The 25,854-nt window shown below is 36.0% G+C and overlaps 1 protein-coding gene across 1 annotated transcript in view; it reads right to left on the bottom strand.

Moving 5' to 3' along the window:
- TNKS (tankyrase) overlaps positions 1–25,854 on the bottom strand; it is a gene marked incomplete at its 5' end in the record, with an annotated part of 143,366 nt that overhangs the window by 55,061 nt on the left and 62,451 nt on the right. The window contains 2 exons of the mRNA XM_081081292.1: positions 13,062–13,137; positions 13,896–13,932. Of these exons, the coding sequence (XP_080937418.1) occupies positions 13,062–13,137; positions 13,896–13,932 (113 nt within the window). The remainder of the gene's footprint in view (positions 1–13,061; positions 13,138–13,895; positions 13,933–25,854) is intronic.

Genomic DNA, 25,854 nt, shown 5'->3' with positions numbered 1-25,854 from the left:
GGAAGAGTTATTTTTGGTGGCAGGATTGCCTTAGTAGTTCTGACCACCTTAGTTAGCTTGCTGATCCACAGGGTACCACATGTCAAATGCTGTCAATAATCAGTGTGTTCATACCACTGGATGAGCACCCTAGACATGTATAACTTCTTAACAACAATAGAAATTGTTTAAAACAGTAAATATTGGAGGACAAGGAAGAATAGAAAAATACTGAAATTGGAGAAGATAATTTATCTGCCTCTTTCCCAGTGCAGGATTTTTCTACCTATCTCTAACACATAGTCATGCGGTCTCTTTTTTGAACTCAAGATGTCCAGCTGTCTCAACTGCTTTACATAGACTAACTTCCTACCTACCATCCCTCCTTAAAGTGTGAAACCCTAAATTCAACACTAAATCCACATATGGTTTGGTACAAACAAGTGCGCTCTCATTTAAAAAAGTGTTCAAATAGAGCCAGATAATACAGTTAACTGTCTGTCAGAGTTATCACAGTGAAGGTTCCAATACTGTCCTCTTCCAAAAGAGTTTTTCTGAATTCTACATAGACGTGACCAGAGGTACACTAATGCTTGACATTTTACAGCCCCAGAAAGAATGTGCTTTCAAAGTAACATATATGGTCATCTTTAGAAAGGGATCTAAAGCATTTGTAAATTTGTTGAATTTATGAAATATAAAGCAATATTTCTATACTTCAACTGCCTTCTATAGTAAAAATTTATTTTTAAAGTGATAATGTAAAGGACTTAATCTTTTCTTAAATATATTTTTATTGATTTGTTAGAAAGAGGAAAACAAAGGAAGAGAAACATCGATGTGAGAGCAAAACATTGATTGGCTGTCTCTTGCACGCTCTACTGAGGATCCAGCCTGCAACATGTGTGTCCTGACTAGGAATCGAATTGGCAACCTTTCCATGCACAGGATGACACCCAACAAACTGAACCACATCGGTCAGGGCAAAGACTATCTTTATATCAAGTGCATGTACTGGGAAGAGAAAAAGAAGAAGAAAATGAACAAACAAAAAGAATGGGAAATCCACAGGGTAATCTCTGTGAGAATAACACTCTGAATACCAACTTAATTCAATTTTAACTTAATATTATCATTGTGGAAACTCCAAGGGGATTCTTCAACAGCCAGAAATTTGTTTCTCTTTTCCAGCCTCATAATCAGCAGAAAAATTGAAATGTATGCATGAAAATGAGTTTCTAGCATGTTCTCTTAGGGTTTGTATGGAAAAAAATGCTTAGCACTCTCAGAGGGTGCAACATTAATTTTGCATTGTTTAATGAGAAACAGCTGGCATACTTTATGGAAACCAGGTTTCTTGGTCTGATGTAACATGATGTTTTATACTTTAAGAAGAAAAGTATTCACACTACCTAAACCTCACAGGAATTCCTTTTCATAATTAATATTTATAATCTTAGGTTTCAAATCTAAACATCCAAGATTCTAACTAATGTTCAACAAATAACTTGTTCTTGAAACAGGAAACACGTTACACTGACAGGCACTTAAAGATTATTTATGAAAGAATCATAAAGAATCATTTCACCTTGGATCATTAGATAGCTCTTTTAACTGTGTAAAGAGGGAGAATGGTAAATTCCTTTAGTTGATTTCAATGTGGCTAAGACCTCTAGGACTTTTGAGATACGTTGTCACGTCATGTTCCTTCAGTGACGAAGTCCTTGTTGTTTCTGGGTTTGCATATGTGAATTCAGGAGCCAAAGGTAGAAAGGAACAGAGATCTCTAGCTCTGCTCCCTGTCCACAGGTCCCTCCCCCAATCTTACAGGTTTCGAACCCTCTCTGAAACTAAAAGATTAGTTTAATAGACATTATCGTATTCAGAGTAGGATATATCATGTTACTATTAAAAAATTAAATATCTTAACAAAAGGAAAACCAATATATGAAATATAGTATAGTTAGAATTAATCTATTTCCAAACTTACTAATTTGGCTACCCAAATATGCATTTCAAAAAATTATGCAAGGTACGTATGGTGTTTTTAAAGTTTTACTATTGATGCCATTATTAGTGAAGAAAGATGTTTTCTTAGTCACTGAAAACAGTCTTTTTTTTAAAACAATAGAATATTATGAAAATTCTTGATGCTTTTAGAAATTTCCTCTTATAATTCTAATTGAACAAATGAGTGAATGGATAAATATGCATATGATGTAGAGAGGGGAAGAAGTAGGCTTCCTGGGCAATTATACTTCGTTAAAAAGAAAGAAAAAAAAAGGTAGTGATACAAAAATAAGCAAGTGTGATAATGTTTGTCACCCAGTCCCCTGAACTCGTAAGCTGAGCCCTAACCCTCAGTGTGATGCTATTTGGAGAGGGCCTTTAGGTGGCCTCCCTTATAATAAAGGGAGTGGTGTCCTTATAAAGAAGAGACACCCCAGAGCTTGCTTTCTCTCCATAAGCCAGGACAAGAGCCCCTCATCAGAAATTGACCATGCTGAAACCTTACCCTTGGACTTCCCAGAGAAATAAGTTTCTGTTAAGCCACCCAGTCTACTGTATCCCAGCCTGAGCACCATACAACTGGTAAACAATGAATTAAGAAGTCAACAGTTTATGTTGGTTTTGTATTACTGCCAAACCACTGTTCTTAATAATGCTAATTCAAAGCTACAGATAGCTTCAAAGTCTTAAATCCCAAATCTTCACTTTTTCTGCTTCTCACCAGGCCAGAAGAGTTTCTGAGATCAGACTTTTCTTTGTACCTAAGTAAGCCTTTTTACTCAGTAAGATTCACCCTTTACTAAAAACATTTAAGAGTTTTTTTCAAAATACTGTCAACTAATGTTAACTGAACAGTTTAAGCTAAAGAAATCATAATCAAATAATAATCATTATAGGAGTATTTTTAAATCTCTTTATCATTTAATAATTGATAAATAAAAATATATCACCAGGGCCTGGTTGGTGTGGTTCAGTGGTTGAGCACTGACCTATGAACCAGGAGGTCACGGTTCGATTCCCAGTCAGGGCACATGACTTGGCTGTGGTCTCGATGCCCAGTGTGGGGCGTGCAGGAGGCAGCTGATCAATGATTCTCTTTCATCACTGATGTTTCTCTCTCTCTGTCTCTCTCTCTCTCTCTCTCTAAGTGGCCCGGTGCACAAAAATTTGTGCACTTGGGGAGGGGGGTCCCTCAGCCCGGCCTGTGCCCTCTCGCAGTCTGGGACCCCTTAGGGGATGACCACCTGCTGGCTTAGGCCCGCTCCCCGGGGGATTGGGCCTAAGATGGCAATCAGACATCCCTCTGGCAGCCCGGCAGCCCTCGGGGGATGTCCACTTGCCAGCGAGGAGTGGGCCTAAACTGCAGTCGGACATCCTTAGTGCTGCTGAGGAGGCAGGAGAGGCTCCCACCACCACCGCTGTACTGGCAGCCATCAGCCTGGCTTGTGGCTGAGCAGAGCTCCTCCCATGTGAGAGCGCCCTGACCACCAGAGGACAGCTTCTGCATTGAGTGTCTGCCCCCTGGTGGTCAGTGTGTGTCATAGTGACCAGTCAGTCCCAGTCTTTCTGCTGTTAGGGTCAGTTTGCATATTACCCTTTTACTATATAGGATAGAGGCCTGGTGCACAGGTGGGAGCCGGCTGGTTTGCCCTGAAGGGTGTCCCGGATCAGGGTGGGGGTCCCGCTTGGGTGCCTGGCCAGCATGGATGAGGGGATGATGGCTGTTTGCAGCTGGTCACACTCCCTTCAGGGTGGGGGTCCCCACTGGGGTGTCTGGCCGGTCTGGGTGAGGGGCTGAGGGCCATTTTCAGGCTGGTGGGTGACTGAAGCTCCCAACCTCTCCTTTTTTTCTTTTTTTTATTCTGGGATTTATTTACTTTCTATGGCTGTCACTGGAGCTGAGAGCCAGCTTTAGCTCTGAGGCTTGGCACCAGCTCTGAGACCTCGGCTGCTGAAAGCAGGTATCTGGGTTTGTTTGGCTTCTATAATTGAAACACTGTTGCAGCTCCAGCTCCGAGGCCGACTGGCTGAAAGCAGGTTTCTGGGGTTTATTTAGCTTCTATAATTGCAACATTGTTTCTTAGAGTGCAGCTCAGAGGCCGGCAGTGGCAGGCGGGGAACCTTGGCTTCCTCCATCACTGGAGCAAGCAAGCCTCCTGTTCGCTTCAGCTGCCTGGCTGCCGGCCGCCATCTTGGTTGGCAGTTAATTTGCATATCGCCCTGAATAGCCCATGGGAAGCGTGTTGGAGGTACCGTTAATTACTATGTTTGTCTATTATTAGATAGGATATATATATATATATATATATATATATATATATATATATATATATATAAATCACCCAGCACCCATTCCCACTCACCTGAAGCACTAGGACAGCAGCAATGCCACTGAGGCCACTTAGTATGTTTCTTCCTGATCCTCCTATTCTCTTGCCACTCAACCACATGAATATTTTTCAAGCTACTGCTGCAGTTATAATCTACCCTACCCTATTAAGATTTTACTTGTAGAAACAAAAAAAGTACCTTTAAACGTAGATTGTTACAATTTTAAAAAGAGATTCAAAAGTGTCATTTTTGTAATTTGGCCTCTAAATCAAATTTAACAACGAATCACACACACAGCAAAATGACGTAGTTATTTTCTATACCTCAACTATAAACTCAGAATGCAAGAAACTTGTTCTCTTTGGATATGAGTGTAGGAGAAACCACAGTTAGGAGGAGGGTGGCTAAGCAGAACTAAAATGAACTCCTAAGTTTTACCACCTACTTTTTAACACTATGGTCTCTTTCTACTAGAAATTCTTTTCTCAAAGAGAGCACTGTTGGCACGGGTACTAATTACCCTCACTAGCAGAAATGTCATGCTTGACAAAATAGAGACTGTTTTCGTAGACGTGATTCCCTAATGAAAAATAAAAAAAAGACATTTTCAAGGCCTTATTGTTATAAAATGAATATACATAAGCATAAAGATTTTATACAATACATCCCAACATAAGTAGGCAAGAAAACTTGCTCCAAGGGATTTCTGCAATATAGTAAGACATGCACCACTCAGCAAGATATTCCTTAAAGATGTGAAGTGATTAGATATATAATTAAATCTAAAGCACTTGAAGAGTTCCCTAATGCAGAGTTACTGCATTTCGACCTTCTTGTAATCCCAAGTAACATCTGAAGTATGGTCTATGAAAGTTGAAAATTAGAATATGGTATGACCTTTTAGCTACCAAGATTTGGCAAGAACAGAGGATGATGCTATAGGCCACTAAAGGCCATAGGGAGCCAGGCATGTGCCCACACTTTCTTAAAGGAGAAAAATGTTCCATATAAACTTTATTAGAGCTACCAGGAGACTTTTACTAGTGTGACTCTATGGGCTCTTAAATATTCCAATTATATATTATGGTAATTACTACTAACTGATAAAAAAAAACACCTATATAATAAAAGCCTAATATGCTAAGTGTCCAGTCATCCATTCAACCAATCAAAGCGTAATATGCTAATGATATGCTAAGGCCACTCAACCGCTTGCTATGACATGCACTGACTACCAGGGGGCAGATAGTCGATCAGTCAACCAGTCGCTATTTGATGTGCACTGATCACGTTAGGGGGCAGATGCTCTGACCAGTAGGTTAGCTTGCTGCTGGGCTGGCTGATTGGGACTGAGCGAGATGGGCCAGACATGCCCTGGAGCACTCCCACGGTCCCTCCCCGGCTGGCCAATCTCCCACATCCCTCCCCAGCCCCGATCGTGCACTGGTGGGGTCCCTCGGCCTGGCCTGTGCCCTTTTGTAATCCGGGACCCCTCAGGGGATGTTTGAGAGCTGATTTCGGCCCGATCCCGCAGGCCAGGCCCAGGGACCCCACTGGTGCACAAATTTGTGCACCGGGCCTCTAATCCTATCTAATAAAGTGGGAATATGCTAATTGACTCTCACGCCGTCACAAAGATGGCGGCACCCACAGCCAATAAGGAGGGAATATGCTAATTGACTGCTGCGCCCTCAAAGATGGTGGCGCCCAGTGCCCTCAGCCCTGCCAGGGTGGCAGCTGCCCAGGACCAGCCAGAGGCACAGGCAAGCCTCGGATGGCGGCTGCCTAGCTGCCCAGGGCCGCCTGAGGCTCAGGTAACCAAGGCCAGCTGAGGCTTGCACTGCCGGCAGTGGCAGCAGCAGAGGTGTGATGGGGCGTTGCCTTCCCCTGAACACTGGGTCGCCTCCCATCCCTGAGGGCTCCCGGATTGTGAGAGGGAGCAGGCTAGGCTGAGGGAAGCCCCCTCCAGTGTATGAATTTTCATGCACTGGGCCTCTAGTAAATTATAAAATGCATTATAATCTTAAAATGTTAAGAGTTGAAAGGTATCTTAGAACTAATGTGGCCGAAACTGTTATTTTTTAGGCTAAAAAAAATTCAGAACTCAGAGATAAAATAAAATTTGCCATGATCACATAGCTAATAACAATATTAACTCAAAATGGTCTTTAACTTTCAAGCTCCTGCTTTTTCCCATAACACCACAATCCCAAAAGATGCAATTGGACATATCTAAAATAATGTTTGGGGTCTTATTTTGAAACTAGATCCCCGGTGCATGAAATTCATGCACTGAGGGGGGGGGGGTCCCCTCAGCTGGCCTGCACCCTCTCCAATCAGGGACCTCTTGGGGGATGTCCAACTGCTGGTTTAAGCCTGATCCCACTAAACCAGCAGTCGGATATCTCTCTCGCAATCTGGGACTGCTGGCTCCTAACCGCTTGCCTGTATGCCTGTCTGATCGCCCCTAACCTCTCTGCCTGCCTGCCTGATAGCCCCTAACCGCCTCTGCCTGCTGGGCTGATTGCCCCTAACCACCTCTAACTGTTGGCCTGATCATCCCTAACTTGTTCCCCTCCCGTCCTGATCTCCCCTAACTTGCTCCCCTGCTGGTCTGATAGCCCCTAACTGCTCCACTGCCTGCCTGATCACCCCAAACCATCTCTGCCTCAGCCTCTGCCACCATGGTTTTGTCTGGAAGGACGTCTGGAATGAAGTCCAGAAGACGTCCAGTCTATCTGATCTAATTAGCATATTACCCTTTTATTAGTATAGATCTTCACTATTTTCCCAAGGAGCTATGAAAGAACCACTTCCAGTAACCCACCTGAGAAATGATGCAACAGATAATAAGCATTGACTGAATTACATTTTCTCAGACTAGAGGTAATTTAGTTATCTATTATTAGATAACAAACCACCTTCCAAATTACCTGGGCAGTATTACCCTAGGGTGCTAGGATGGCTTATGTCACCTGGAGGCTGGACTGGGAGTTCAAGCAGAGGCCAGGATGTCTGGGACCCCTGGCTGGTTAGGTTCACTGAGAAGCCTCACTGAGCTCAGGTGGGTCTCTGGTTAGAGGCCTTAGTTCTCCATATGGACTTCTCCACATGGCTGCTTGGGCTGCCTCATGGCATGGCAGCTGGGTTCCAAGATAGAGCATTCCAAAAGCAAGAAACTGGCAGCCGCCACACCAATTCAGGGGCTAGTCCTGGAAATGGCATAGCAACACTTCTGCTTTATTTTATTTGTCAAAGCAGCCCTCGGGTTAGTCAGAGTCTGTGTAGGAGAGGACTAGATAAGGGCATAAATAATGAGAGGTGCAATTCATTGAGCGCTCTTCAAAATAACAATCTCTCATAGAAAGACTGTTAAAATGCTGGTCAAACATGATATTCAAAGAAGATTTACACTGAAGGAGAGAGCTGTTAACCAATAATACTGTATTACAATATGACAAATGTATATAAACCTAAGTTTAAATATAAATACAAAAAGTTACCTAATCCCATATGTTCTCTGTGCTTCATGGATGTGCTTTGGAATTTAAATGGATACCGAAGCATTATTTTCAGCCAGATATTAATTTTAATAAGTATGTTCTTATTAAAAAATATATAGCTCAAGAACATATTTCTGAATTTATAAGCTGCTAATTTAAAAAAATTTATTAATTCAATGAGATGTTGGGTGGTGAGGGGACAATGGCTAAGCTCCAAAATAATTAATTCAATTATATGCTTTGTAAATTACCTGCTAACCTCATTTTATCCAAATGCTACCTGGGACTGAGCTTAGATAATAAAGACAGTTTAAGTGGGGAACACTAGAGTACTCAAAAGTATGTAGGTGTCCATTATAAATATGTTCAAAAGCTTCAAAAATGTATCAAGGGAGTAGGAACCTAATTTACTGAGGTTCTACCATGTGCTACAAATTGTATACAATAATCACATTATTTTACTTAATCCTCTCAAATGCTTTGTGGAATGGGATGATTATTCCCATATGAATGAATACACTGAAAACTGTACAGGCACAGTGACATACTTAGAAAATAAAAGAGCACAGAATAGTACCCAATCTGTCTGACCTCAGAGCCTATTTGCTCTTTTAATTACATCACACAATTTTTTATGATGCCTTCAAGGGATGGTACTAAATTTTACTTTATTTCTAATCTATATTTTAAAAAGTGTTTAAACACTTTACTTTTTTCTGTTTCCACAGTCTTATAAATTATTAACTATTTTATGGAAGCAAAGATTTACACAGTAGAAATATGACATTTTAAAAAAACTCTTCAGTTAATCTTTCTGAATTTAAATCATGTTCTTCCAATTGCCTGTTAATCTAAATTTGTGGTTTCTTACAGAAGAGCATACATGTCTAAATACTAATGCTTTGACAATAAAAGGGCCAGAAAACAAACCCCACCTTAAATCTACACTTTATAATTGTATTACAGGCAAAAGGAATCATACATTTTTTAGTGTGTTAGCTTCAACGTACTGGATAATGTCTTAATCATTCTATCAATTTTTAAACTCCCTGTAAACCAATACCACTAAACACATTTTTATCTCCCATGATACTTTATAGAGTAACCTACATATATAAGTACTGAATGTTGGTTAAATGAGTGAAAAGAGCAGAAAAAAATCTGAAATACCAAAAATTACATTTAATACTTTATAAAAATAAAGTTCCAACCAAATGTCAGTTACATTCAATATTTATTGACACACAATCATAGCAACAGGAGGCATTGCAAAGATACATAGTACTCCTATTTAGGAGTATGTACAGTAATGCCCAACTCCAACCTCCTCACTGTTATAATTCTGATAAATTCAGAATATTTATTCTGAAAGAGGATAAAGGCAGCCAGGAAAGGAAAATAACAAGAGAGGGACCTAAATGAATTCTGAAGAAGGCTCAATGTTAAGATAATCTGAGATGTATTCAAATATTAACAAGAGACCACCACGTCCTTAAATTTACATATCAATCAAGGCCAGAACATCTGTATAATTGCTAATAAAACATCTGATAGAGCAGAGCCAGTGTGGCTTGGTGATTGACCATCAACCTATGCACCGGGAGGTAACGGTTTGAGTCCTGGTCAGGGCACAAGCCTGGGTTTCCGGTATGTAGGGGGCATGAAGGAGGCAGCTGGTCAATGATTCTCTCTTATTATTGATGTTTCTCTCTCTCTCCCTCTCCCTTCCTTTTTGAAATCAATAAAAATATATTCAAAAACAAATAAACAAAAAACATCTGAGAGAAAATACTGTAAAGGAAGATTAAATGAAAACAAATTTAAGTTTGAAAATACAATCTGTCTTAAGGATCTGGTTGTATTTCACTGCAATTTAAAATAATTGTGGAATGTTGTACCTAATCATTCTGGACAAAAGACACAGAAAGAATAAATTTTATCTGTGCCCCCATGTTTCTAAAGTGACCATCATTAAAACATGTATATAATTCTATAAAAGTATCATTGCAGAACAAAGTTTTTTTTTTTAAAAAAATCTGCCTTTGCTCTTTAGGGGAAAATAAACAACTGCAAATTTCTAAAGTAGTCAAGTTCCACTTGATTTACATGTAAAATAAAAGAATAATATAGCCGAAACCGGTTTGGCTCAGTGGATAGAGCGTCAGCCTGCGGACTGGGAGGTCCCGGGTTCGATTCCGGTCAAGGGCATGTACCTGGGTTGCGGGCACAGGATGTGCAAGAGGCAGCTGATCGATGTTTCTCTCTCATCGATGTTTCTAACTCTATCTCTCTCCCTTCCTCTCTGTGAAAAATCAATAAAATATATTAAAAAAAAAAGAATAATATAAAAATATAAATTACTTAAAATCTTAATGATACTCTACTATTTTCAGAATTCTATAGGTTAGAAAAACAAATGTGTATGGGAAATAAAAATATTAACATTTACATATTAACTAATTAGATAATCATGAAGTCACAGAATAGAATTAGGAGACTATTTAAAATTTACACTGTCATTGTATAATCCCACGCATTACATTAGAAAGGAATGCTGAAGTCTAAAACCCCCACACATATCTAGGCAAATTCTCCACCTACTAGTTAATGTATAAGGAACAATTCTTTTCTAAAAACATTACAAAATTGACATTTCCATGGGCTTTTAAATTTGCAAACCAGGAATCATAGTAAAAACAGAGACAGTCAGGGACTCAGTTAAGCATTAATATAGTTATTTAGAAACCCTCTAAAAATGAATCTGATTCTGCACTGTGTCCTAAAATGTAAATTCAAGAAATAAAGCTATATATCTGACTAACTTACTATATGTGTATAGTGCATTTATCCTCTTCATATAAAACCTGAGTTCCTAATTCCAGATAAATACATGCAAATGGATTGAAAAAATATTAAATATATAAATCAGACTTGTAATTTAATAGGTAGATTTGCTTACACATTTTTATTGACATCACTAATGAGAAAACAAAAGATAATGTCATAATTAAGGGAACTTATCCCACTCTCTATTAGCACCCAGAATATTTACTGCTTTGTGGCTTTGCTGCAACTGGTATATTTAGTAAGAACTACTTTGTGCCATAAACAAGGGTAATATTTAAATATAAACATTATTCAATTTTAATTATGAAATTTTATTTGCATTTTGCATATCAATGGAAAATTTTAAATGATTTTTGTTATGTGCAGAAATGCACTAAAACCTAATAAATGCTTGTTTAATACTTTCTAATTTGGGAAATTGGTAATCTAAAAAGAGTACATTTTGAAAAATTATTGCATTATTAATGTTATGAATCATTCAGTAGAATATTTGCAACATGTTCTTTAAAATGTTCTAAACATTAAAATACATGTCACCCTCTCTAGTACAATTACTCAAAATAAATTAATAAAATAATAGTAGTAATAATATATAATAGAAAATATAAAATCCTTATTCACATATTTCTGAGTTAATTATCTAAATGATAAAGAAAACGGATGACTTTTTTCACTCAGAGAATAAAACTGCTCATCAGGGAACATATTCATATCTTAAGGTCTTGCTACATGCAAAGTGCCTGGCTTGGTCTGACGCAAAATACAAAAGAGAGCTAATATATCAGTGGAAGAAAAAGTCATGTAAGAATAACTACAATTCAATAACTCTGGTAAAAGCCATTGAGTAATTCAGAAAAGGAGCCATAGGAATTTGGTTTTAGCTAAAAGGAATGAGGGAAGTATATCCTCTTTTGATAAGAAGGAAAGATAAAGGAGCTCTATATATATTTGTGTAGGGGGGGAGGCAGGGAGAAGAAGTAATTTGTTAATTATTAGTGTTCATGCTCCTTAATTATTAGGATTGCTGAGCTCAAAATGGGCTGTCAAGGTATAAGGGTAAAGATGGAAGAGTAAGACTGGGATGGAAATCTACTCCTGCCGTAGTATTCGCACATAAATTCTGCAATATTAAAATGGCTATGGAAAACTGAAGTATGCTGGGTTCTATAAAGAGCTCTGTCTAAAGATATTGCTGCATTTACCATTCATAAAAAATGCCCTGTACTGCACTGTGATAAAAGTCACGTTATCTACTGAGAGGATCCAAACAAAATTTGGAGCTTTAAAGTAACTCAAGAATGTTAAAATCCTCAAAGCACCCTCAAAATTTAAGGGGAAATAAGCAGTTATCATGTTTAAAATCTCCACAAAGCTATTAGTAGTACTTAGTAAATCTCTGCTAGTTTAGAGTTTTATATATACATAATTTAATCTTACATGAAAGTAGAAGTCTCTCCTCAAATTATCCAGAGAAGTGGAACACTCATTAGGCCATGTGAAATAATATACAATAACAAACAACACATATTCCGAGGATTCAATCCGTGCCACTATTCTATGGATTTCTTTAGAATGGAAAAAAAGTGTGGAAGCAGTCAAGGAAAACTGAATAATTCTAATCCATAAAATCATCACTCAGAAAAATAATTTTTAAAGGCAAAATATGTATTATTTCTATCCTCATAGTTTTCATAGCATATTTCAAAATAAATAATCTCAAAGGAATTAATTCTTTAAGTTTTAGGCACAAGATGATTTCCCTCAATATTTGCAGTGTAATGTTAAATATATTTTAGGTTTTTAAAACATAAAAGAAATCTTTTAACATTAAAAAATTAACTGCCATTTAAAGGAAGACTTTATAGTGTCAATATACCATGTTAAAAACTTAGCCAATAAAAAAAAATAAACAAAAAGCAGGGCTGTCACAGAGATCTAAAGAAAATCATTAGCAACATTTTCTCAGCTTTAAATTGAAAAAGTATTGGTATCTAGTAAACAAATCTTCTTCTGCCAAATAAGAAATAAAAAATGCATATATCCTAACAAAAATGGGTAAATAGGACATAAACAGATATTTCCAGTTTCCATGATCATACACAGAAAATAATATGTTATTATAATTTTAATCACCTACAAAACTGCAGTTCCATTTAACAAACAACTTTCAGTGTCTGACATTTAAAGAGACAGGCTTAAGATCCATGCTTCACCAGCTCAATGAATATGTCACAACTGCCAATAACAGATACAGCAGCATTTTATGTTACAGTGAATAGATGCCAGGAAATACGGCTATATATGCATACATATATATGCCAACTTCAAACATTTTAACTGTAAAGCAAAAAGAAATTACTGAAGGGGGAGATAATATTTTAAATAACTTACCTTTCGTCCATCACTTGCATGGCAATTCACATTGAGAGGAGTCAGTAAAGCCATTAGTTTTTCTTCATTACCGCTCCTATAAAAAGGTATGTTATTCTTTTAAAATTATAGAGCTTCTTATGTATATTTATAGATATTTTTCACAAGAAGGAAAATAGTATGGGTTTGCTTCAATTTCTTTTATATGGTTTTAAATGACTCTCTTTTGCTATATTCAATTCAATTAATATATTCCTAATTAATTCCTGTTAATCACCATGTAGTGGTACAGCTTGGAAGATCTGGCTTTCTACATTTTTATGTTTTATTTGTCTGCAGAAAGTCACCTTCCTAATTACAAGCAAACTTTATTCTGATAAGTGATCTAAAACACAGGAGTTAAAATATATACAAAATGCAGTAAAAAGCTAATCAATTAAATTATAAATGAACAAGAACAAAAGAAAATGAACGAGAATTTTAACATTTACTTTATGCCCCTCATTCAAGCTTTTGAAAATTAGAAAAAATTTTAAAGAAAAATGAAGGTATAGATATTTAAATACTCTGAGAATATCATTGGAAAAGCCGGACAACTAAGGTTTGCAGGTACCTTAGATATGTTCCAAACACAATTAACCTTATAATCATCACCAGACTGAGAGACTGCCTCATTTAATACACCTAATCATGTAAAGTAAAATACACAAAGATTTACTATAAGGTCTGATCTGCATTATTGCATAAAATCAAGCAAGACAATACCATGTTATAATTTTTATAGTCCTCCACCTGCCCACCCCTTATTCTCCCTTAAATGCATTATACTCACTTAAAATGAATGGAATCACTTACCTAGCAGCTTCTAGGAGTTCGTCTTTCTTGTATTCACCTAGATGATTACAAAATATCATGCTGTTAGCATTTGGCAGAAGACAGATTAAGAAATGCAGTAGGCAGCAAATAGAGAATTAAATAGAGAAGAACAGAAAAAGATAGTCCACACCCCGCTGGGTGATGGAGCCGTGACGTTAGCCAGCTTGTGAAGGCAGCATCACCAGTGCCTTGGAGACGGGCAGCAAATTGACGCAGCTTCTTGTCCAATCCTCAGATGAAGTAGCTTTCTTCAGACAACCAATGAATGCTAAATCTCATGTCCAGAAACACATTCCCTCTGATAACAGCATGCCAGCTGAAGACAATACGCCCTTCCCCCCCTTTTCTATTCAGCCTGTCACAGTATACTTGTGAAGCATAATACATTCTGAGACAAAAGCAAAATAATGTGGCTCTTTAAAGGTACACATTACTTGTCTTTAAAAAATTCGGTTTTTTGGTAAAGACATGGAAAGTTAAAAAAACCACAATAATTGCCATTGCTGAGTTTTATAGCAGCAGAAAAAAAATCAGAACCTTGAAGCCTTTGCCTGGATAGAGTAGGTCTGTAGACTAGAAATACATGAACTATGTACCAAATGCTATGAACCTCTTGGAGGCAGCGCTCCAAAAACCAAAACAGTGAATACATTTCTAAATGACAATAATTTTCTAACATGCTATAATCTTTATACGTTATACAAATCCAGTACCAAGTTGTAACAAACAATAAACCATAAAAATATTTTTAAAAAGCAGGCTGGGGTCTCTGTGAATGAGCAGATATCTAACTATTGAGATGTGAATACATTTTTTTCATTCTATTTTTTAATATATCACAGACTAAAAAGAGGTATATAATTTAAGACCTTCAATACAAACTTCCTAGGGTATTCAAGATTTAACAAACACGTTTCTTTTGAAAGCTTAATTAAAGAATAAGAAATTTTAATAATATAGCGTCTGTTCATTCAATAGAGAAAAAGAATAGCCAGGACTATGATTCAGCTTTAATAATACATGGACTCAGTTTGCTATATCACTGAAGAAATACTTATGTTTAATGCTATGAAGAAATAGCTTAAATTATTTTTATAATCTTACTGTAAATATAGATTTCTTTGCATTTTGTTTCTGTTTTGCTACAGAATGCAGACTATTGATGCAAACACTATAAAGACACTTCAGGACCACCAAGCACATGTTTAAGTTCTATAACCCATCATTGGTAAATATTCTTTTAGTTTAGACTCAGTCTTGCTTCTCAAATTAAGATTACATTAAAATCTAAGAACTGTGAAAAGTTATTTTCTAATAAGGAAATCATTTTTAAAAATCTATTCTTCCCTAAGGAAATTTTATATACCAATAAAATCGTAGGTTCAACAATAAACATAGATAAGCTAGAATGCATGATTCCTGATAAGAGTTGGCCTTTCCTATTTCCCATATTTTGCACTCCAGATTCTTTAATTGATTCACAGTTTAAGATTTGTATTATTATATCTCTCGCCAATAAAGCTGTTGACTTCCCAAAACCAAACACCTATCTTTACTAAACATTTTAGTTGGCAATATGGAAGTTGGTGAGTTAATCATAACCTCAAATATCTTAAATATCAAGAGCAAAGAAAATCACATTATGGAATTATCTATAGAAGTCTTTCAGTCAATGAACATTTTTTTTGAAAGGCCTATATGCCAGATTCAAAACCAAGAGAGACACTATCATCTCTGTAGTCAAGGAATTATTAGTCTATCAAATGAGACAGACGAGTAAACAAATGATTACAGTAGAGTATAAAAAGAATCGTATGAAGTTCTATACAGAGTGTAAAGACTAGTCTAAGTGGGAATTAATAAAAGGCAGGTAATTATAGTTCAAGGAAGATTTCTTGGAAGATGGGAAACTTGCACAGAGTTTTGAAGGAAGACAGGTGATCCTCAGGTAAAGAAGGCTGAAGGAGAAGGAAAATGGTAGCTCTGCAAGCCTGAAACAAAGGACTTGCAGGGGAATGGGTAAGAATGAGGCAGAGAAGAATTAGAAAGATCATGAATGACCCTCTAAGAACTCTGAACATTATTTTGAAAACAATGAGGAAATATTAAAATATTTTAACAAAGGGAGTACAAAGTATATTTAAAGATCTGCAAGTTTTGTGATCATGTAAACTATTTCTATGCTCTACTCCAGTGAACTTTAGTTGGGAAGAAAAGTGGCCCAAAGCAAAGAGGAGGCGGACAGAGTAGGACAAGGAATTTTGACAGTTTATATTTTTGAGTAAGTATAAATTCCCTTATATACAGTAAAAACATTACAATTGGGGACTGAAAGTAGCTACTACTGAAATCTATGTCATAGTAAAATGTGACTCCAATAAGCTAGGTAGTAAAACTGCAAAGTATTTGGGATCTTCAAAGCTAAAAATCAGTCTACCTACAGTTTTCTCCAAAAGGCACATTTTTGCAAAAATGTTATCCTCTCATAGATTAGCTGATAATAAACCAAAGTGTTCAAAAGAAAACATTTACATATATCTGACAGAGTCGGACATAGGTGTTACAAATGGCTTTCACTCTTACTGTTAGGGAGCCCAGTACTTTAATCAGCTTTGCTGCAATACATTCCAACATCCACTATCTGGTGCCCAAGGACTACAATCCATAAACAGTCTAAGCTATTTTTCAAATGCTACATCGCAGCTACAACCAACATAATGAATACAGGAGGTCTTTACGCACTCTGACAACAAATCTAAACTACTTATTTAACAAACCACAGGTTCTGTTCCATTTTAGCTGAGAATCTGAAAATATTCTGGCTGAGACTATGGTGCTCTATGGAGCATTTATATTTTTTAATAACATTCAGATAAAGGCTAGCAATAGATCAGTCGGAAACAAAACTAGACAATTTTAATCAAGATAATAGCGGCCAGGAATGGAGAAAATGGATGGCTTAAAATATTTTTCTTTGATTAGAATAAAGTAAGTGGGATAAAAAAATAAGCAAGCAAAAAGTTTATTTTCCAAAGTCTGAATTTTTATTATTAGTAAACTAATGATAGGATACATGTAAAGATAAGCGTGCGCGCGTGCACACCCCCCCCCCCACACACACGAATATAAGTTAATGTGTTAAAGAGGTATGTTATCAGAAAGAAGGTTGAAAATAAAGGCTAAAACATAAAGATTAAAAATAAAACTCCCCTTGTATTTCTCTGAAGTAGTTAGAAGACAAATTACTTTTTGAATAAAAATGAAGAAAACCTACATCAATAAATAGAAGTCATGATTATTGACATCTCAATTTTAACATTTTAAGGGTCTTCTGACCCTTTTTTCAGCAACTGACAGGGTCAAAGTACACTTGATTTTGTAAAAATGAGTTCATTTGGCTTTGCTGAGATGGAAGAGCATGGAAAGATTATGATCATGAAATCACAAGTTCTTAAAGCAGTAAGGAACTAAAAAGAATTATGACCTTTCTTTTCTCTACTTTGAAACCATGCATAATACATGCCTATCAGTAACATCTCTTGTTATATGGCATGAGGGGGGTGTAGTTTGAAAGTCACCTTTCTCCTGTCACCTCATCCCCAATTTCAGTCACTCTCCTAAGGGACCATCTGCAACAGATTCATTTACAATTAATGAAACTGACACTAAGGCAGTTAAGTGAACTGTCTAAGGTTTCATGAGTGTTATTCACTATCTGTTAGGCCCTGAACATGGCTAATATATGAGTAAAAATGAAACAAATCTGAGCTCTCAAAGAAGCAATGTAAACAAAAGAGTAACAAAACTGTAATAGCAAAACAATGTTAAAAAGCAATCCTAATAACTAGTTTTAAACAGATAAAACATATTTATATAATATAAGCCAAATATTTTCATCAAAACTATATTAAAGCATTGGAGCTTTCATATGAGCTTGTAAACATGGGCAAAAGAAGAAAAGTAATTTTAGTTAATATTTTGGGCCAAGGGACTAAGAATGAAGAAAATCCATCCCGAGACTATTCAAATGATCAATGCATTTTGCATTCCCCATAACATGCTTTAATTCCTCATGCTTTAGGTATCTCAAGGGAAGAGCTATGTATAGACTTCAATCAAGAAACAGATTCATAGATACAGAGAACATTTTGACAGTTGCCAGATGGGAGGAGAGTTGGGGGGGGGGGGGTAGGGAATAGGTGAAAAAGGTGAAAGGATTAAGAAGTGGTAGTTACAAAATAGTCATGGGGATGTAAAGCATAGCATAGGTAATATAGTCAATAATATTATAACTACATTCAGATGAGTACTAGATTTATTGGGGTGATCACTTTGTAAGTTATATAAATATCTAAACACTGGGTTGTAAACTAATACAATATTGTCATCAGCTGTAATTGAAAAATAGAAGAATATTATAAAACAAAACCTGTTATCAAGGACTTTATGTTGCCAAGTATTAAGAAGTACCATGAGTTTATAATTTTCATACAAATATTTTTTCATCAAGATACTGGCAAATATATGAGTTGAATTGACTCTTGTAACTAAACTGACAGCCTATATATAAAATAAAATATTAATTTAGGCGATATATTCCACGTTTTCACTAATAGTTTGAAAATTTGGAAACAGCTATGTAGCGATAGAAGGAATTTCACTAAAGCACCAGGGGATAATCTAATCTCAAGAAGTTAAAGCTATGTCTTCCATCAAGATCAATTTCAGATTAACTGATATTCTAGTATATATAAACGATGACTCTAAGAATTATTGATTATTTTTTTCTCCCTATAATCTTTCATGAATATTTTCAGGACAATAGGGGGAAAATTATAGTTATCAGCATTCTCAATGCTTTTTTCTTACTTCTGCATCCTGTCACTCTTCTCATTCATTTTGCTACTTGCTTCAAAGTCTAGAATTATGATCAGACTAAACACTCAACAGTCATTCTAAACATAGAATAATTTGGGGCTTTCAAAATCTACGCTTGAGCAGAGTATTTTCCTGGTGGAGATCCTTTCCTTCTTTTGCCTCCTACAACTTTGACCTTTTTAATTAGCCAGTATTAGGTAACATTACACATTACCTGTGCTATAATGTTATCATAACAAAGTATGCTGTCTAATACAGTACCCACCACTCTCACATGGCTACTTACTTTTAAGTGAATCATAAAAAAAATTTTAAAAATACAAATTCTGTTCCTCGGTTGCACTAACCAGATTTCAGGTTTTTCAATAGGCACAGGTGGCTAGTGCCCACCATACTGGACAGACAGAATGTCAGACAGACGGTTGAAACTTCTTTTGGACCATGACAATTTAAGAAGTCATCTTTTACTCTAATAAACTACTTTTCATATATTATTACTCAACATTGTTACTGCCAAAACTCTATAAACTTTCCCCCCGTAACTGAATACCAAACAACTTATTCATCAGTATAAAATACAGGGGGAAACACTGGACCGTGTGATAAAAGATCTGGAGTGTGTGCTAGCTCTGCCATCAATTTCCTGGTGTGACCTCGGGGAGAGTCACTTTAGCTTCCTGGAAGCCTCCATTTTATTGTCATTTGGAAAAATGAGGTGGAGGGTTAAATGACCTCTGAAGTTTCAGATCTAAAACTCTTACCATGTATTTGATTCTCAATACTGCTCAGATCTTTTTCTAAAACAATTTTAATGATGCCTGAACAGAATTTAAGGGAAAACAAAATTATCTCGGGAAAAATCTCTACTAAACTATTATAGAAAGTAGTACCTGGAATTATAGGGTAAGCATTAAGCAATTTTATCTAAACGGCACTATTATCTATTGTGTTGGTAAATTAAAAAAAAAAGTTCACCTAAGTATGGAAGTAGACATAAACCAGGAAGATTATTATTTAAGAAGAATTTTCCAATTCATTAGGAAAATGGAGATGTGTCTCACTCCCTGAAGGACAGCTGAAAATCATTTTTTCAAAGAAAAAAAAAGACACGCCCCCAATAATTATACTATCCTGTGCCACAATATTTAAATAATAAAAATTATAATATATTACATGCCAATACAAAAATCTAAACCAATATCCTAAAACATTTAAAAAACACAATATAACATTCAAACTTAACAAAACTCTGAAAAAAAATGTAATCAATATATGATTATTAGCAACCAATTTCTTGGTATGCAATGACATGACTTTGCTTAGCCCCAATAACATCTAAGGTACATATCCCATTTGTAAACACTTATCAGGGTTTCAAATGATTTATACCTGTTTCTGATATTCTGTTAACTGTATTTGAAATGTGACTCGACTTTTTGCTGAAATTCATTTTTCTGTTAAAATGTAAGTATTAAAATTTGGAACATAAATATAAATACACACTGGCTGAAAAACTTTTAAGATATATACATTCTCTAAAGTTGGATATTAAAAGCCAAGAGGCATGTTTCTCCAGGACGCTGTTAACCAATGAGACATTTGGCAAAGTGTGTCTACCAGTATATTGGGGGGACAGCACACATATAAAACTATCATGTGCTGAAAGGTTACAAAACTTAGCAAACACTGTCACTAAAGTGGGAGCAAATTCTCTGAGTGAGATAAGAAGGGCGCTCCAAGATATAAGGAATTTAGTATGAGATCCAGAGCACAACTTCTGGACAGTTATTTGGTAGGATAGAGTGATGATGGGAGAGAGAAGGAAAGGGAAGGGAAGAGGGAAAAAGGAAAAAGTCAGAGAGAAGGAGAGTAGTAAAATAAAGGCAGGAATGAGATTAGGAAGGGAAAAGAATCCAGTAATAAAGTTTATGAGGTAGACACTGAGAAGGCTAGAGACTCAGGAGTGAGTAAAACATAAGAATACTGAGCATTAATGATCAGAATAATGCCGAAATGAGGCTTCTCTCAGTAGGTAATCTAGGTTTTTAAAGATACATGCACTAATGATGAGAATTCACGGGTATTAAGGAACAGTGATGATTAATGATGATTTATAGAGGCAGCACAAGCTTTCTATAAGACTACTCACTCAAATGCATATGCCAGGAAGTGACTGAGAATATGCTTGGATAATGTGTCAAGCACACCACTAATCACTTTTACTGAATTTTGTAGAAATGAACAACTTTACCCAAAGAAATACAGACCATGTCTAGTGCCTCTGAAGTCCTGGGCACGGGACCAAGAGACTTGGTAAATTCATCGTTTTTCTTGCTAACTTAAAAGAAATGGAAGTTTGAGGAAAAGGAGCAGCTGGCTATCCATGAAAGAACAAAATCAGTCTTGATCTTAGGATGCAAAATGATGACAATTGATGATGAGTATTAAAAGAAGAACATAAAAAATGAGGATCAGATATAATGTCCTGCAATTAGAGATAAAAAATGTCAACTGTTCAAATATATACATCAAGATTAAAAATTAATTGAAGTAAGACTAGCCCAGATTAAACTACTCTGAAGCTGGTTTGACAGGAAGCTCAGTGAATCGATGTGACAAATTTACAAAAAGGTAAAAGGAAACTTATGTCGTATCAGCAGAATAAAAAAACGAATGGGGTTATTTAGTCTACAGTATAAAAGACTGAGGTGGTAAGAGAAGGTTATAATTATAGGAAGGGTTCTAACTTCTATTGTCAGTATTTCAGAGGACCTCTAAAAAAGAAAAATGCTTAGCCATATACAATGTAGTTCCAAAAAGAAGTGACATGTACTGTATTTGGCTTAACAAATGGGAGAAATATTTCTAACCATTTAAGTTATTCCACAAAGAACTAATTATGGCAGAGAGCTTGTAGGGCTATAGCACAGAAATGCCAGGTTGGAATATAGCATAGAATCCTTATGGGGTAATGGAGTAGATTAGTAACCTCTAAATCTAAGGTCCTTTCCAGATCCATGGTTATATATGTGACTTTCAGGATACAGCTGTATACTTGTTAATTATAATAAATTTGGACTTAAGTTACACATGATGTGTTCTTTACTATCTACTCTTCATGAGATCTAACCACTGCTCTCCAAATTTAATTCACATATAAAATTATATATAAAAATCTTATTTGACAGGCACTTTACTTGAATGAACTAATTTAATCCTCAAATAATGCTTCTGTTCTATTATTACTTCCATTTTACAGATGAGAAAACTGAGCAATAGAAGGTCACAGAGTTAATGTATGAGGTTCCTTATGTTATTGTAACAAATTACTAGAAACTTAGTGGTTTAAAACACAAATTTATTCTCTTACAATTCTGGAGGTCAGAGGTTTAAAATGGATCAGCAGGGCTGTATTTCTTCTGAACACTCTGGGAGATAATCCATTTCCTTGCTTTTTCTAGCTTCAAAAGGGTGCCCACATTCCTTGGCTTGTGGCCCCTGCATCACTATGACCTCTGCTTCCACATCACATCTCTTCTCTGTCTGACCCTCTTTCATCCTTTCTATAAGGACCCTTGTGATTTTATTGGGGCTACCAGAGAACTTAAAACAATCTCATCGCAAGATCCTTAACTCAATCACACCAGCAAAGTTCCTTTCACCTCATAAGACAACAGTCACAGGTGCTGGGTATTAGTGTATGGCCATCACAGGGGACCCATTATTGTGCCGATCACAGCTAGGATATGGCAGATGGGAGATGTTTAACCACAATAAGTGCTGCCTCTCAAACACTGCTCCTCTAGAGATGGAAAATAGAGTGACTATACCTTCTAACGTATTCCCTAGAAGCTGTTAGGAATAAAGAATTTTCTTCAATAGGGCATGTGAAATTTAACATCTAGAATCATAGGCTGTAAAGCAACATATGGAATTCTACTTGGCATGACCTTCTTTTTGGAGAATAAGCTGTTTAAAAAAATATGTGGTGAACATCTAAAGAAGGCAGCTACTCTACTTTTTGGTTAAGTTACAATAATGGAGAAAACATTCTTTATCAATAAAAACACATTTGTGTATTCTGAAAGAAAAAATCTGGTGAAATTCGGAGGACCCACATTCATATCTCCTTTTCCATTGCAAAGGAATTTAATTTCTTATGAAATCATGTTTTTCTAATGTAAGGAATAGTCCATTTCTAGCTATTAGTACTAAGTTAGAACCAGGGAAAATATGAATCTAAGTAAAAAAGCACAGAGGACATGCGATTTTTGTCTGCCCAATGCCATTACATCCTTCTTCTGGGAAGCGTTCTGTCCCCCGTTTGGGGGAATTGCTCCTCCGTTTCTATGGTTATGTCATTCTGGTAGATTTTCCAATCACAGAGTCCTGCTCCACCCCTGACCAATAATCACAGTCCAACCACAGACCAGTGATTGGTCAGTTTAGAGTTCTTCCTTGAGACTTTTCACGAAGAGCCTTCTTTTTACATTAGAAAAAATAATAAGAGCTCTAGTGTTGTATCCCCAGAGCTGCCAATAGCGATGCTCAACACAGAAGAACCTAAGAAATCAAAAACACACTGACAGAAAATGGAGAACAGAGAAGGCAAAGAGAAAGAACAAGAAGAGGGCAGGAGGGAGAAGGTGTAAGAGTGAGTGAGGGGAAGGGGACAGAGAAGGCAGCAGAGTAATGCTCAGGAAGTGGGACAAAAAGGCATCGGGTAGGTGGGTTAAAGAAACAGAAACAGTCAGATACATGATATAGTTTGAGTCTCTGGATCCAGCAGACTCTGATGTCAAATATATCTTTGCCTTTATGTGGTTTGTACCCTTAAACAATAAACTTCATCAGTTAAATAATAGCAATTTGATTCATGAGTGTTTTGAGCAATTTGATTCAATGTGCTTTATTATATTCCCTATAATTCCTCCCACTTCACCTTAAATAAAACAACTATCATATTCAAACCAATCTTTAGCAGTGAAGCCTCCAACCTACTTTAAAAACATGACCTTAGGTAGATTCTAAATAATTTAACACTGATATAATTTAGTTCGTCTATTTGCTTCATATTGTTTTTTGAAAATGTTTTTATTGATTTTAGAGATAGAGGATGGGAGAGGGAGAGAGAGGGAAACATCCATCACCTACCTCCTACATCCCCACTACTGGGGATTGAACCCTTAACCCGGGCAAGTGCCTTGACTGGGAATCAAGTCAGCAACCTCTCAGTGCATGGGACAACACAATAATATATCCAACACAAGATAATAATGACGGTGATAACAGTAATGCTTTTCAAACTTCAAAGCACTTGATTTGCTAAAAATTATTTCTCCTATAAATCACCAGGGAGATAGAACTTCATTTTTATTAACATCAGTGAAAGAATTTTAATTAAAAAAACTAACATTTAAGGAATCTCAGAAAACAGATTTCTCCATTCCTCTTTATAATAAAACAGCTTTTATGTAATGAAAATGGGGCGTGTCATTTGATCTTACTATCCTAAAAATTTTGCTGGGTCACTAGAATATTGTAATCACACTATGCGAAGAATAGAAATGGATGTATACATTCATAAAATAGTGGATAAAATAGAAGGGCTTAAGTAATTTCCAAGAAAAAGTAAAAGCTTCTCAGAGGAAGGTAATGAGAAAAATCATGCAGATGAACTTTCCCTCTTCTCTACCAAAAGAAACAGAACCTTACAAAGAATAAATCTCTGTTTTCTCATTAGATAGAAAACCTCATGCAAAAGGAAAGATCTATGTATTGGTAATAAGTTCCTATCATACAGATATTTGATATTTTTTACTATACTAGTTGGTGACCTATTGACTTGTAGCAGCTTCAAGTATATCCATGTGTCAACAATAAGCCATAGTGAAAAATATAAATTTGTTACTATATTTAATATATTCTGCTTTTTGTTAGTTTTTATCTTTAAATTTACTTTATATATAATGATTTCATGAAGTACATATAGATTTTGGCCTATTTTTATCTACTGTAGAAATGGACCAACCCTTCAATGTAGCAATCCTTATGAAACTTGACTAAAGATTAATATGCAAAAAAGTAGTATTTTAAAATATGAAGTTTGAAATAAATTAAAAATAAAATTAATCTAGGATTAGTACCATATTTAATATTGAGGAAATTTAAGTCAGCCCTACTGATAATGGCAGTTTCTAAACAGACATGGACAAGGCCATAGAAAACAATGTCCCTCTACAAGTCCATACCACAGCTATATAAGTGAACCATAATCCTTTAGTAATAGAGTTAACTATTACTTTCTTAATAATGACATTACAAGCCTGGCTTCAGGATCAGTTCTGCTAGTCACGGACTACCCAAGGCCTCTGTGTATGTACATGTGTGTGTAGGTGTATATACCTCTATCAGCAGCTAGAGTAAACACTAAAGCACAAAATTCTTCGATTTGCAGATTGGAGATTAGCAAGATATTAATTAACACCTTAGGAAAACTAAAGAAAGGACACTTTTGGAACTTGAGATAAATAAGTTACTGCCTATTAGCATCTTCAGGAAAAAGTTCCAAGGTTATACAAGCTTTACCTTTAAAAAAATAACCAGCAAACCAGTTCATGCACATAGGCAAGCACACTTTTACCCTCATTCTAGACAGTAAGTTCCTGTTTTCACGTTTTGCATAATGATTCTGATCACTTGATGCCTCCTTCCTGACACAGAAGAAAGTGCTATCTATTTGGTAGAATGATACTGTTGTTGAGAACAAGCTAGAGAAGAATTGTATATTTTCTCCTTTTGCTTAGTTGTTCATTTCATTTATTTTGTGTCAAGCTTTTAGATGACCCAGAGCAACTGGAGAGTGAAATTGAATAAGATCATATAAGGCAATATTCTTTTGACAATGTCAAGCAAAAGTATGGAAAAAACAAATATTCTAAATGGAAAAACACACAAAAATGTTAGACTGAAAATACTAAGCCTCAAATGTGGGTAGAGAACAAACCAGGAGCAGTAAATGCTGAGTTCTTGCTTTAGTAATTTCTACAGAGAATCAATT

Source organism: Myotis nattereri (genome assembly GCF_964212035.1).
Source record: "Myotis nattereri genome assembly, chromosome: 2".
In the NCBI taxonomy this organism is placed as follows: Eukaryota; Metazoa; Chordata; class Mammalia; order Chiroptera; family Vespertilionidae; genus Myotis; species Myotis nattereri.
Note: the sequence above shows the minus strand (reverse complement) of the source record. Positions and strands in the feature narration are given on the sequence as shown.